Source organism: Cinclus cinclus, chromosome 8 (assembly GCF_963662255.1).
Source record: "Cinclus cinclus chromosome 8, bCinCin1.1, whole genome shotgun sequence".
NCBI classification, from domain to species: Eukaryota; Metazoa; Chordata; class Aves; order Passeriformes; family Cinclidae; genus Cinclus; species Cinclus cinclus.
In genome coordinates, this window is record NC_085053.1 from 28,561,960 (window position 1) to 28,574,940 (window position 12,981).

The 12,981-nt window shown below is 44.6% G+C and overlaps 1 protein-coding gene across 1 annotated transcript; it reads left to right on the top strand.

The window, feature by feature from the left end:
• Positions 1-1,252: 1,252 nt before the first annotated feature.
• USP1 (ubiquitin specific peptidase 1) lies at positions 1,253-12,631 on the top strand. The gene is made up of 8 exons (XM_062497249.1): positions 1,253-1,425; positions 2,563-2,686; positions 3,010-3,117; positions 3,612-3,772; positions 4,363-5,075; positions 6,174-6,344; positions 7,434-7,635; positions 11,096-12,631. The coding sequence occupies exons 1-8, from the start codon at positions 1,265-1,267 to the stop codon at positions 11,811-11,813; spliced, it is 2,358 nt and encodes a 785-aa protein (XP_062353233.1). The 5' UTR covers positions 1,253-1,264; the 3' UTR covers positions 11,814-12,631.
• Positions 12,632-12,981: the final 350 nt, after the last annotated feature.

The window sequence follows — 12,981 nt, forward strand, 5'->3', positions numbered from 1 at the left end:
AAAAAAAAGAAAAAGGTGATTTTGTTGAGTTCAGTTTGCTTTAGTGCTTAACAGGCAGCAGTGCCACATTCAGGGGAAGCAGCAGCAGCTTGTCCTGGGGAACTTCAGCTTCTGAGTGCTCAGATTCGGGGTAATTCACCCCAAAACCCAGATCTGTGTATTGCTCTAAGTCACTTATGCAATAAACCCTATAAAGTATTTCACGTGAATAACTTAGAAACTCCTGTTATGTATACTTTACGGATAAGCAATGTGCATCCTTTACACACAGACTGGATGTCCCGCAGTAATTTATAGTATTGTCCCACATGCTATCTTTTTTGGAGCGGGGCGATCCCTACAGCAGCAGTTTTGCAGGCTCAGTGACAGCAATTATTCACTGCCGTCTGCAGAGGTGTGCCGGTGGAGCCTTTAGGCCGGGATACGCTGGAAATTCCCGCTGGAACGCTGGGGTTTTATGGAAAAAGCGCGGGAAGGCTCGGACGGGGCCGCTCTCGGGAACTGCGGGCCGGGCCCTCAGGGAGGGCGGAAGGAGCCGCCGCCCTTGATTGGCCGAACAGCATAGAGGGCATGGCCACAGCGGGATCAATCCACCTCCCGTCGGCGGGGGGGGGGGGGTTGAAAGTTCTCCCCACACACATGGTACGGCCCGAACCCGAGCCCTTTGGCCGGGCCGTTACCAGCGCCCGCGCGCGCCCAGGCAGGACCCTCAGCGGGCTGCCCGCCGCGCCGCCTGATGCGGCGGCGGCCTTGCTGGGCCGACGGAGGAGTTGCGCCGGCTCCCATCCGCCGCCCGTGTGTCCGCCGGCTCCCTGTAGACGCCCCACCGCCGCTCTGTATGGCTTTCGACCGCCGGCCTCCCGCGGCGGCGCGCTCGGTTTTCCGGCATTCTCGCTGGGCGGCCGGCGGCGGGGCGGGAGGGTTGCGGCGCGAGGCGGGGCGCGCGCGGGGCGGGGGGGGTCCTCGTCGGCGCGCGGAAAAAAACGCGCCAAGTTCGCTGACGGTGTCCCCGCGGTCTCCATGGCAACGGCGAGCGGGAGCGGGGCCGGCATGTAGCGGTGAGTGAGGGGAGCGGCCGCACCGCGGCCTCGGGCCCCGCCGGCCGCGGGGAACATGCGGGGGGCGCGGGGGGGCGGCCCGAGCCCGGGGCGGGGGGCGGCGGGGCCGCGCTCGGCCCCCTCGGGGAGTAAATGGCGCCTGGTGTGCGCGTGTGTGTGTGTGTGCGCGCCAGGTGTGAGCGCCCCGGCCGCGCCCCGCAGGAACCATGCCCGGCGTCCTGCCCGGCGACAGCGCCAGGGCCAGCCCCTCCAAGAAGAACAGGCTGTCGCTGAAGCTCTTTCAGAAGAAGGAGGCGAAGCGAGTGCTGGATTTCATCGAGGCGCAGGAAAATGAGCCGAAGGGCGCGGAGTTCCGAGGCGCCGAGATGTGAGTGCCGCGCGGGAGAAGTTCTTGTGGCGGTGTTGAGTCGGTCTCGTGCTCCTCCATCCTCCGCTCCTTTCGGTTTCGTGTTCTCGCATAAATAACGTGCTGCGGCACGCGCTAAATTAAATTAACGTGCTCTTCAGTTCAATTAGCGCGCGCTTACGTTAAATTAACAGTCGAGGCAGCTCCATCAAACTGAACAAACTAATTGCTATAACCAATTTCTGTTTTAAGGAAGCAGCTTTGCCCCACCGGGGATGTTTTGTTGGTACGAACTTTGGGATCGCTTGCGGAAGCTAGCTTTTAAAACCTAATTAATCGCTGTAACCAACTTCTAATAACTCTTTTTAAGAAAACAGTTTTGCCCCCTTGGGGGTGTTTAGCTGGCACAGACTCTCTGATCAGTTGAAAAAGTTGCTTTGCTTCAACCTAATATAAGTAGTTATTGTGTCACTGAACTATTTATATTAAAATTTAATTTTCTATCAAGGTGAGCTCTAGTGAAAATATGTAGAATCTTTAACTATTGTCATTCACTGGGGCTTTTCAGGCCCTGAGCAAATCTAGCAACTCATTTCATTGCTGGTGAGGGGACTGAAGTGGGAAAAAGAAAATTGTGTTCGATTAGAAATAGGTGGAGACTTTAAAATTTGGCTCTGTTTTGTCATGACAGTGTATTAATCACTTCTATCAGTGATTAATAATAATGATAATCAGTGTATAGTGTGTCAGGCTTTTTTTTTTTTTTTTTTTTTTTTTTTTTTTCCTGTTATGCTCTTGCTTTGCATCCAGAAATGAAGTGATGCAACTGGAGCAGGGGACAATGTAAAAATACGTTCTAGGCACAATTTTTCTGCCTTATGAATGAACAAAGCACGTGCGAAAGTATTTAAATATTAAATTTTTGATCCATTAAATCACTCTCCTGCTATTTGATGTGTTGGAACTTAGAGCAGGTTTTCTTCCTGTGTGGCTTTGGGTGGGTTGCTGAGGAGTTAGAGGTGAGGAGTCAGAGTGAATTCAGACACACTGTGGCACGATTTTGATCTGCATTTCTCAGAGCTGAATTCTCTGAGGTGGGGAGAGATGTAGGAGTGGTTTTTCCCAAAGTGTTTCTTACTCCACTTCTCTGTTTCCCAGTGACCAGGTGGTTCCTGCAGCACAGCCCCCCTCCCTTGTCAGCTGTGAGAAAAAAGACAACATGTTGCCTTTTGTGGGCTTGAACAACCTGGGCAACACCTGCTACCTGAACAGCGTCCTGCAGGTGAGGCCATGTCCAGGGGGGCTCCAAAAGGGACATTTTGGTTCAGCACAAATGGGTGAGATCAGTTTATTCTGGGTGCACTATAAGGAGCATCTCATTACAGCAGGGAAGTAAAGATGCTGCTGCACGAGATGTGTGCCCTGTGGTTGTCCTGATAGAGAAATTCTTCAGTTTTCATACTCAGGGCTCCTCCCTGCTGTGAAAAATCCTGGATCTTTGTGTTCCTGGGGGACATGCAGGGCTGTGTGGATTATAAATGTGCATCTGTGTGTGGAATAAGTTCTTACTCCAGTTATTCTCATGTATTCAACTGTTGCTTTCAGGTGTTATATTTTTGTCCTGGTTTTAAAACTGGAGTAAAACATTTATATAACATTATTTCAAAGAAGAGAGAATCTTCAAAGGATGAAGGAGAGCAAAAGGCAGAAAAGGTAACAAATCCTCCTGTGTTCTTTGTTTGTAACCTTGCAAGCAAGGCTGTCCTGAATTTAGTGAAAATTTAACTGATTTCTGTTTTTAAGAAGCTTTTTGGCATTGTTTTCTACACTGTTACTTCAGGTGAAGATGTATGGGAGTTATTTTGAACTCTAGCACAAGTTTTAAAATCTAACAAGAAGAAATTTCAGGAAGATACCTGACCATGCTTCTGGCACAAAGATAATTACAATACAGTACCTGGAGCTGATGGAAATGGGAGTTTGGGCAAGGATGGTTTGGGATTTTAAACTAATGGCTAATTGGGGTTTTATGTTTGTTTCCTACTTGGAAAGAAACAAAATAGTGCCTGAAACCCAGCTGCCTCCCATAGGAGACAAATAATTCAGCCAAATGCAGAAAACCAAGGGAGGAGAGGAGAGAAAAATGTTAATTTATGACCAGTGTGACTGCTGCAAGTGTTTTTATTCCTTTTACATTGTTGTTGCAGGGAAGCTGTAAAGAAGATCCCTTGGCAAGTTATGAACTCATCTGCAGTTTGCACTCCTTGATCCTTTCAGTCGAGCAGCTTCAAGCCAGTTTTCTGCTAAACCCAGAGAAATACACGGATGAATTGGCCACTCAGCCCCGGAGGCTGCTGAACACCCTCAGGTACCAATCCCCTTAAATGCTGACAGAATTCTGTCCTGACATTTCCAGGCCATTACATTGTCTGACTTTAGAGGCTGGTGGAAGGTAGATGGCCTTAAATTTGGAGTGGCCTGATAGGAAGGAAGATTTTTGTGCTTTTTGTTGGCACCATGGTGGTGGAAATTTGAAAATAAATTTGAATTTTGTAAGAATGTAATGCCGAAGGGGTTTAAAACAGTGCTTAGGTAAGAAGTGTTACTGAATTACAGAGTGGTTTGGGTTGGAAGGGACCTTAAAGCTCATCCAGTTCCACCCCCCTGCCATGGGCAGGGACACTTCCCATTATCCCAGGTTGCTCCAAGCCCTGTCCAGCCTGGCCATGGACACTCCCAGGGATGGGAAGGATCCCCTTGGAGCTGAGGAGCTCCACTGCTGGGTGTGTGTAAATCCTTAATGCTGAACCTTCCCCCAGCTCTGTGTCAGAGAGGACTCCTCTCTGTGTGTGGAGAAGATCCTCCATGACTTCTAGATCCCTGATTTCAGTCTCGAATCACATTCCCCAGTTAGCAAAGGACACCAAACCCTCATTTTTTGCTCCTTTCTTTGCACAGAGAGCTGAACCCCATGTACGAAGGGTACCTGCAGCATGACGCCCAGGAGGTCCTGCAGTGCATCCTGGGGAACATCCAGGAAACCTGCCAGTTGCTGAAGAAGGAAGAGCTGAACAAACTGCCTGTGGAAGAGCCTGCAGCTAAACTGGAGGAAAAACCCAAACAAAACTCTGAGAGCAATGGATCTGTCAGCCCTGCTGAGGAGGAGGATCCCACCCTGGGCAACCACGGCGGAGACGCGGCCAAGGAGAAGCTGCTCAAGGGAAACGGGAAAAGGAAAAGCGACGCCGAGGGCGGCAACGCCAAGAAAAAATCCAAAGTATCGAAAGAGCAAATTGCAGCAGAAGAAAATCAAAGACAAACCAGGTCCAAGAGGAAAGCCACGGGAGAAAAGATGGAAAACCAAACGGATGCCATTGCCAAGTGTTCAGGGGAGAACGAGAGCGCCAAGCCCACGCAGAAAAAGTCGCGCCTTAGGTTAAACTGGTTAAAATCTTCCTGCAAACAGCCCAGTATTCTGTCCAAGTTTTACAGTCTAGGAAAGTTAACTACAAACTTGGGATCCAAAGACCCGGGGAAAGAATATGACTGTGAGTTTGAAGAGTCAGCTGTCAAGTGTGAAAATGGTGACAGTAAAGAAGAATATCATGAACCAGCGTCTCCCGTGGAAGGCCATCATGGAAAAGGAACTGAAAAAGAACCAAAAAAGGAAGGTTGGTGCACAAGTGGATGGGCTTAAAATTAGTAGGATTAAGAAAGTACAATGCGTGGGAAGTCAGCATCAGACTGCACAGCCTGCAGAGCAAAAATTAGATTTTTCAGGAATTGAAGATGATTTTTAGGAAAGAGAATTTATTTTTATGTGTGTTCGTAATTTTTTTCCTTTTAAAATTTGACCTGTTTAGCTTAGATCTTGAGGCATTTCTCTAACATTCTGTAATTGTTGTACAATATGTGTAAAAAAGGCAGAATATTACCAGGTTTGTATTTACCACTAATTTTTGTCATCCATAGCAAGAGCAAGTGGATTCAAGATGTAAAGGGATATTTCTAGCAGGAGCAAACAGAACCAAACCTCACTAGCAGTGGTTTTACAAACAATATCTTCCTTTTCCCTTCCAGTTCCGTAATCTGTCCATATTCCCAACCTTCCCAAGAACCAGGAAGGACTCAGGATGTATTAAAGATCTAATCTATTTAGATATAATAGATATCAATTAGAAATGCTAATTGGCTGGCAGGTCTGGATTTTGTTTATGTCAATGAAACAAGATTCATGTTGAGGGAAGGGCTTCGGTATGAATCCAGTACTTGCTAATTTGGAACTTTCCACCCACCAATTTTTTTATAAAAAATTGAAGGACTGAAGAGTCTTGTGCATTTCTTCTGCAGATTCGGCCAAAATGGGCCAAAACATTTTGGAAGGAGGAAAGGATTGAGAATAAATAGAAACCAGGCAAACCCACAGTGTGGTGCTCCTTCAGGAGGTCAACAGTCCTTGCTAAGGAGTGAGAGCATTGATGACAACCAAATATTCCAGAATGTGATGCTGTCACACTTCAAGTACAAAACAAGAACCCAATCTTAGAATAGAAATTAAAGTTTGAGGCCCAAGAGACAGAGTGTCCTTATTTACTTACAAGCAGATGATGCCATGAAAACTGCACATAGTTTGTTTTGCTTTTTAATCACTATCTGAGATCCCTAAAAGGCCACGGCTGTAACAGTGATTTTCCAAGAATAACCAGGATCTGAAGGGTCTCTGGAATGAAGTGCACCTTGCTCAGGGATGTGCCATGTGTTCTCTCCAGGTACAGAGCTGGCTGTCTTCGAGCTGGTGGAGAAACTCTTCCAGGGCCAGTTAGTGCTGAGGACGAGGTGCTTGGAGTGCGAGTGCTTCACGGAAAGGAGGGAAGATTTTCAGGACATCAGTGTCCCAGTGCAAGAAGATGAACTTGCTAAAAGTGAAGAGAGTTCTGAAAGTAAGTAATTCCCTCAAAAAAAGGGCTGTGAGGTGTGTTCCTGCCTCAGCCAGCCATGGGGAAGGGACAGTGCTGCAGTTAGCAACACAGCTCCTGTTTGTGCTGGCTAAAATTAGAGGTCGTTATCTTCCATCCTGATTAACTTTAGACTTTGGAAACATGGTGCTGATAATGTTGACAGATCCAGATAATATTCAAATTGTTCCAGATCTTAACACGTAGCATGGACTGCCCACAATCCATCACTTAGGCACCTGTTTTCCTGCTTATGAATAGGTATTTCCTTTGATTTGAGTCTTCTTTTTTCTTATTAAGAAATTTTGCTTTTTCTTCTCTTTATAAGAAATACTTATATTTTTTCGTAGAAATAAAAGAAACAAAAATCCAGCTTTTTTTTTCTTAGTTACTCCAAAAAAAACCTTAGTATTTTTGATTGTTGTTACCTTAATAACATTCATATTATGTTTGTGTTAGTCATGTGGTCTCTTTCACAAATTTTATTGATCTATATGCAGTTTTTAGCTATTTTCAAAAGGAAGCGTGGCAAAGACGTCTTGAAATTCAAAATTTTAAGGGAATTAATTTTAGTTGCCATGGACTTAATTTGGAGCAGCTTTTCCTTCTTTTGCTCCCCAGTTTTGCTGAAGGATTCAAAGGAAAATGTGTGGAGAGATGTTCCCGTGTGAAGTGCTGCCGACAGCAGGCGATCCTGTCAGCAGTGTGAGGGTGGCAGGGGAGGATAAATTGCAAGTGAGAGGGAACTTTCTGGTTATTTTGGGGGTTTGTCTTAATAAGTGAAATTCTGGTCTCATATAAACTCCATTTCCAGACATGGCAACAGAATTGTGTGATCTGAACCAAGCTTTGGAAAAATCCTAGTTTTGAGTAATGATATCCATTAAGTGATGTTTTCATCCCTCCCTGAAATGTTCCCAAGACTGGAATACATCACATGTTTTGCACATACCGAGTGTTCTTTGCAGTGTTGCAGGTTTGGAGTGGTCTGAACTTGACATATTTTGTTTTGTTGCTTTTCTGGCGGGATGTAAATATTGGCATATCCGTGAACGCAGCGATTCTCTTTTCTAGTTTCTCCAGAGCCAAAAACAGAAATGAAGACACTGAAATGGGCAATTTCCCAGTTTGCCTCAGTGGAGAGGATTGTGGGAGAGGACAAATATTTCTGTGAGAACTGCCACCACTACACGGAAGCCGAGCGCAGCCTTTTGTTCGATAAAATGCCTGAAGTGATCACAATTCACTTGAAGTGCTTTGCTGCCAGTGGCTTGGAGTGAGTATGCATTGCCTGTCTTACCAAACAGGGTCCTGCAGCAAGGGAAGTCTTAGCCCAAGAGCTGGAAATGCTTTAGAATTTTTCCAGAAGGTTTCCAGATTGGAATTAAATTGCTGGGATGGTGCCCCCAATGCCATAAAAGGTTTTGTGTTGTTCCAGGTAGTGGTAGAAATCACCTGCAGAAAAATTTACTTTTAGGAGATTCCTTAACAAAATTTTTTTTTGCTCTACTCTTAGAACAATCTGGTATTTTTTAAAATTTTAGTTACCTTAAATATCCCTTTATTTAAGGGGATATTTAAGTTTTAAGTAAATAAATTGAGTTCAGAGGCAGCTTTAATTGCTTTACCAGAACAAGTAATGAGAAAAACTCTGCATTTTATGGTCAAAGGTTGTCTCAGCCTAAATGTGAGTACTAAAAAGATGAGTGTGAGTGAGGAGAAAAAGTAATCAGGAGATATGTACCTTAAAGAACTATCACTCATTACCCTAAAACTGACAAACTCCTTCAAAAATACTTTGGTCTCTACCTGAATGTGAACACTAAAATTTTTTGGGGAAAAAGTCATCAGACAAACACTTTAAAGAGCTAATACACCAAAAAAAAAAAAAGAAAAACACAATAGTATCAGCATCTTTGATATTCAATTACTGAGTAATCAGTTTGGTATTATAATTGTAGCAACCCTTATGTTTTGAAAGAGGTTATGGGAGTGGTTTGTTTTTTTTTTTTTTAATCAGTACTTAAGAATTTAGGGATTTTCTTTGGGATGAGAGGAAACAAAAATCCATCCCTACAGCACTGTAGAGGAATATCCAGGTTTCTGACAAAGCAGAAAGGAAATTTCCTTTGTCCCTGCAAGGTCTTTCCATACAAGTCCAGGGTCATAACCTACAACACTGTCTTTTCATTCATCTCCACAATATTTGCTTATATACTGATTTACAGCTGCACACTTAAAAATCATCACAGTTGAGCAGGAAACATGAAAATTGCCTTCCCTTTGCTCCTGTATTTCCTATTTTCTTGTTTCCATGAGGAAGGACCTGCAGTTAATAAACCCTCTCCTGCCTCACTCACCTCTTCTGTCCTGGCCAGCTTCAGGTCCTTGCTCCAAAACACTCAGACCAGTTTCCAGGTCAGAGTGAATCCAGTCTCTTGTGGTTTTCCTCCTGTGTCCTCTCAATCATTACGTAAATTTTCTGCCAAGGGCTACCAGTCAGATATTAAGGAAGTCAAAGTGGAAAACCTGACATAGAAACCTGTGATGATGAACTCCTTAGAAGAGTTTCTTGATACTTTTTTTTTTTTTGGGGGGGGGGGTTGGATGTTTTACCTTGGGCAAGACCCTGTCATTGCTATAAGTAGTAATTCTGCTGGCTTCAAACTTAAATTTTTGAAGATTATAATATTCAGACAACTTTTAGCTCCCACAAAAATTTGGGAATCTGATCTGTTCAGTTGTGCTCTACTGAGTTCTCTGGTGACTGGGTTTTAAATAAATGAGAAATGAAGGGTACTGTAAATATTTGCAGTTAATAGGGATTTTATTCATCTTTTCTAGATGCTGCTTTGCAAAGTTCTTTGTTTTAAAATAAAGCAGCCAGTGTGAACATCTCCTTGCCTGGAGAGGAGTAATTCTCTTTGGCAAGTGTTATGTGTGGGGAAAAATGCCAGGCCATGTGTGAGCAGGCTGTGAAGCTGTTCAGAAGGAATTTGTTAACTGGTAACATGTAATTAAGCATTTCTACTACAGAAATTTAACAATCTGTGAGAAAAATCAGGTTTTTGTCTTGTGAAATTCAGTGCAGTGGGTAAAATGTCACTAATTTATGGTCTCAAAAGATGTGGCTGCAGAAATCAGGTTTGCTGTGTTTGAAGTGCATCAGTCAGAGCAGGCAGAGTACTTGGCATGCAATTTTTCTGTCTTCAGATTCTTATCATTCAGAAGAACAAAAAGCTAATAGGAAAAGATTTCCTCTCTTATTTCCTCCTCTCCAAATCTTTCTGATGCTGGATGTCATTGAGAAGAAAGGTAGAGCCTGCTTTTTCCTGTTTTCTGTCAATTTGATTGTCCCAGTGTGCTTGAGTGGAACTGGATTTCTAATCCAGGCTATCAGCCAGCAGTTCTGTGTTTCTTGACTCTCTTCTGAATATCTCTATTTCTGGCTGCTGGCAATAGGGATTTTCAGAAGATCTGTGTTATTTCTGATTCTATGCCCTTCTGTGTTGCTTTTGGTGGAGTGAAATGTTTATGGTAAGAGAGGTCTGAAGTGAGGTTTCACTGAACTGGAGTGACTGAGGATCTGTGTGTGTGTCACTGTGTTTACTTCTATGTCTCAGGGTTCATGGCTCGGAACAGGAGTGAAGCAGAACCAAAATTGAATCCAGGAAAACAATAATCAGTTACTGCAGTTATGCCATGGCTGCAGTTTCCTTGGATTTAAGAATTAGATTTTCCTAGGATAAGAGCAGTGAGCTCTTGGTAACCTCAGTTTTACAGGGCTTGCCTGTACTCCCCAGTATTTTTCCCTACAAAACCCTCACAGCTGAGTAAGACTGAGTCATCCCTGGAATTTATTAGGACATCACAATCTATTGTTAAATAAAGGGGTTAATTGATCTGGGCTGATGCAATGTTTAAGTCATCAAGAGCAGAATCATTCAAGGAGGCTGATGAACAATAATGAAATCCCAACACTGACTTTCTCTTCAAATTCTGTAGAAGATCCTTATAATGGAAGGACTTTTTCCCTCCTGGTAAATTCGTGTGCTATGCACAAAATACTGAGTATTTACAGAATACGAGAGGCTTTTCCAAAGTAAATTTATCTAGAGATTTGTTTGAAAAATTAGAATTACCATAGGACAGCTAGTGAAGAATCCCAGGTGAGCACCACTAGCACAGCTACAGTGCTCACTGAGGGGAGTTGAGGAAAATTAGTCACGATCTCTGAGTGATATTAAAGCTACTTGAAAGTAAAATAAGTAATACTTTATTTAGTAAATGACTCCTTCAGGAGGAGAAAAAAACAAACCCAGCTCTGCTTGTTTCAGCCTTGGCTGTTGAAGATGTTTTTGGTTTGTTTTTGAACAGGAGGGTGAGAGAGAAAAGAGGGTGTTTGTGCAGAGAGAGGAGCAGGAGTGGTATCAATCAGCTGAACTTTTATCATCACTATTTAAAAATTATCCTTAGCTGATACTTTAGAACAAGGGGATCTCTGAACTCGTTCAAATTTACAGTTTTTTGGGCTGTAAGATTTAACATTAGTCATAAAAATGCCTTTCCTGACCAGGGGTGCTTGGGGTGCTGGTGCTGAGCCAGGGGAGCAGGGTTCCCATCATCCCGATGTTTGAGGAGAAAGGCTATGGATGCGCCTCTGGGCCACCCGCAGCGGTTTTTTTTTTCCTGGGTGGCGCTGTGGCCACAGGTGTAAGCTGCGTGTCCCTTGCCAGGTTTGACTGCTACGGGGGCCTGTCCAAGATCAACACCCCACTGCTGACACCCCTGAGGCTGTCCCTGGAGGAGTGGAGCACCCGGCCCACCAACGACACCTACGGGCTCTTCGCCGTGGTCATGCACAGCGGCATCACCATCAGCAGCGGCCACTACACGGCCTCGGTGAAGGTCACAGACCTGCAGAGCCTGGAGCTGGACAGGGGCAACTTCCTGCCCGAGCCGGGCTACGCCGCGCTCAAGCCGGAGCCGCTGACCGAGGAGGAGGCGCGGGCCGTGGCCGAGGACTACGATGACGGAGAGGTCTCCTTCAGGCTCAACGGCGCCGTGCCGCCAGGCAAGGTGCTCAGCAAGAAGAACGTGGAGGCCGTGGGACTGCTCGGGGGGCAGAAGAGCAAGGCTGACTGTGAGCTGTGTGCCAGCAAACAGCCCAACCCCGAGAAGCTCCTCAGCGTGGCTCCCGAGCCCCGCAGCGCCGAGCCCAGCGCCGAGCCCGCGACGGAGCGGGGCGAGCCCCCGGGGCTGGGAGCCAATGGACTGGAGAACAAAGCTCTCTATGTGCTCCAGAGCCTCAAGGAGTACGAGGGCAAGTGGCTGCTCTTCGATGATTCTGAAGTGAAGGTCACAGAAGAAAAGGACTTTCTGAATTCTCTTTCTCCTACATCGTCATCGACATCGACTCCGTACCTACTGTTTTATAAGAAAATTGTAGAGTGATGTTGTACCTGGACTGTAAATATTTGGGATTTGCATCCAAACTACCTGGAAGGAACAGCTGTTTGTTTTTTGAAGTTACTGATTCTTCATCGTTCTGGTCTTTCCCCCCCGCTTTGGTGTCAAGTGGCTCGACTTGAATTAACAAAACATGACATAGGACTCTACTCACACCATAACGTTTCTGCTGGAGAATAGTGCTCTGACCTTTTAGAAATACCAGTTTGTATAGATTCTAAATGATGCCTACAGCACCCAGTAGTGGTTTTAATGCAGCTCTAGGTCTCAGACATGCCAATTGTATTACTAGCTTTTTTTTTTGCCTTTTCTTTCTCCCCTTTTTATTTTTTTTTAAATAAAAGTTATTTGTATTCATACCCTGGAGTAAATGTATATTAACTAGCAAATTTCATCAGAAGTTGTGTATTTTTGTAACTTGGGAAGTAACACTTCATATTTAGTCTTTGGGTAATGGACGTGGTTTATTCTCCTGCTCCAGTTCTTTACTGCTCCTTGCAACTTGAAGCACAAGGAAAAGGGTCTGGGAATGTTGTCCAGAGCATTGGAGGGAACTGAATTCATGCAAGTGTTTGACTGGTCTAATTTGCATAGGTGTTAATGAGCAAAGTGTAAATAGGTGTGATTAATCCTTCAAACCGGAGGCAGAGTGTAGTGTAATTAAAAAAATTTTGTACTTTAAGGAGTGAAGCCCTCAAATCTGCATCTTGGTTTGGGGTGGTTGGGAATTAGTGGTGATGTTCCAAGTAAAGTTAATTTGAAATGTGGGGGGAAAAGAGAGCATTTGGCTTTGATGCTTTGTTAAGAATGTACATATGAAATAAAAAGTTATGATCCGCATCTGAGACAAGCAGATCAGCCTGTTGTGTTTGGAGAGGGGAAAGCAGAAAGGGAAAGGGCTTTGGGAACACTTACAGAAAGGCTGGGAAGTTATCTTAAAGAATCAAAGTGCTTTTAGAATACATGCTGTGGTTCTCAGCTGGTTCTTGGACAGCATCTCCTAATTTGAAGGTACTTTATGACTACATTTGGGAGGTTAAGGGGAAACACTGCAAAACCAAAACCATTTGCACTAAATACTAGAGATAAAAATCCCCAGTTGTCAGTCAGGGACTCGAAGGTGACTCCTTCAAACCGATAATTAAAATCTTCA

Coding starts and splice junctions, on each gene's coding strand:
- USP1 (XM_062497249.1), top strand. CDS start 1,265: ATGCCCGGCGTCCTGCCCGGCGACAGCGCCAGGGCCAGCCCCTCCAAG. Junction 5,076..6,173: donor AAAAGAACCAAAAAAGGAAG/GTTGGTGCACAA, acceptor TGTTCTCTCCAG/GTACAGAGCTGGCTGTCTTC. Junction 7,636..11,095: donor TTTGCTGCCAGTGGCTTGGA/GTGAGTATGCAT, acceptor GTCCCTTGCCAG/GTTTGACTGCTACGGGGGCC.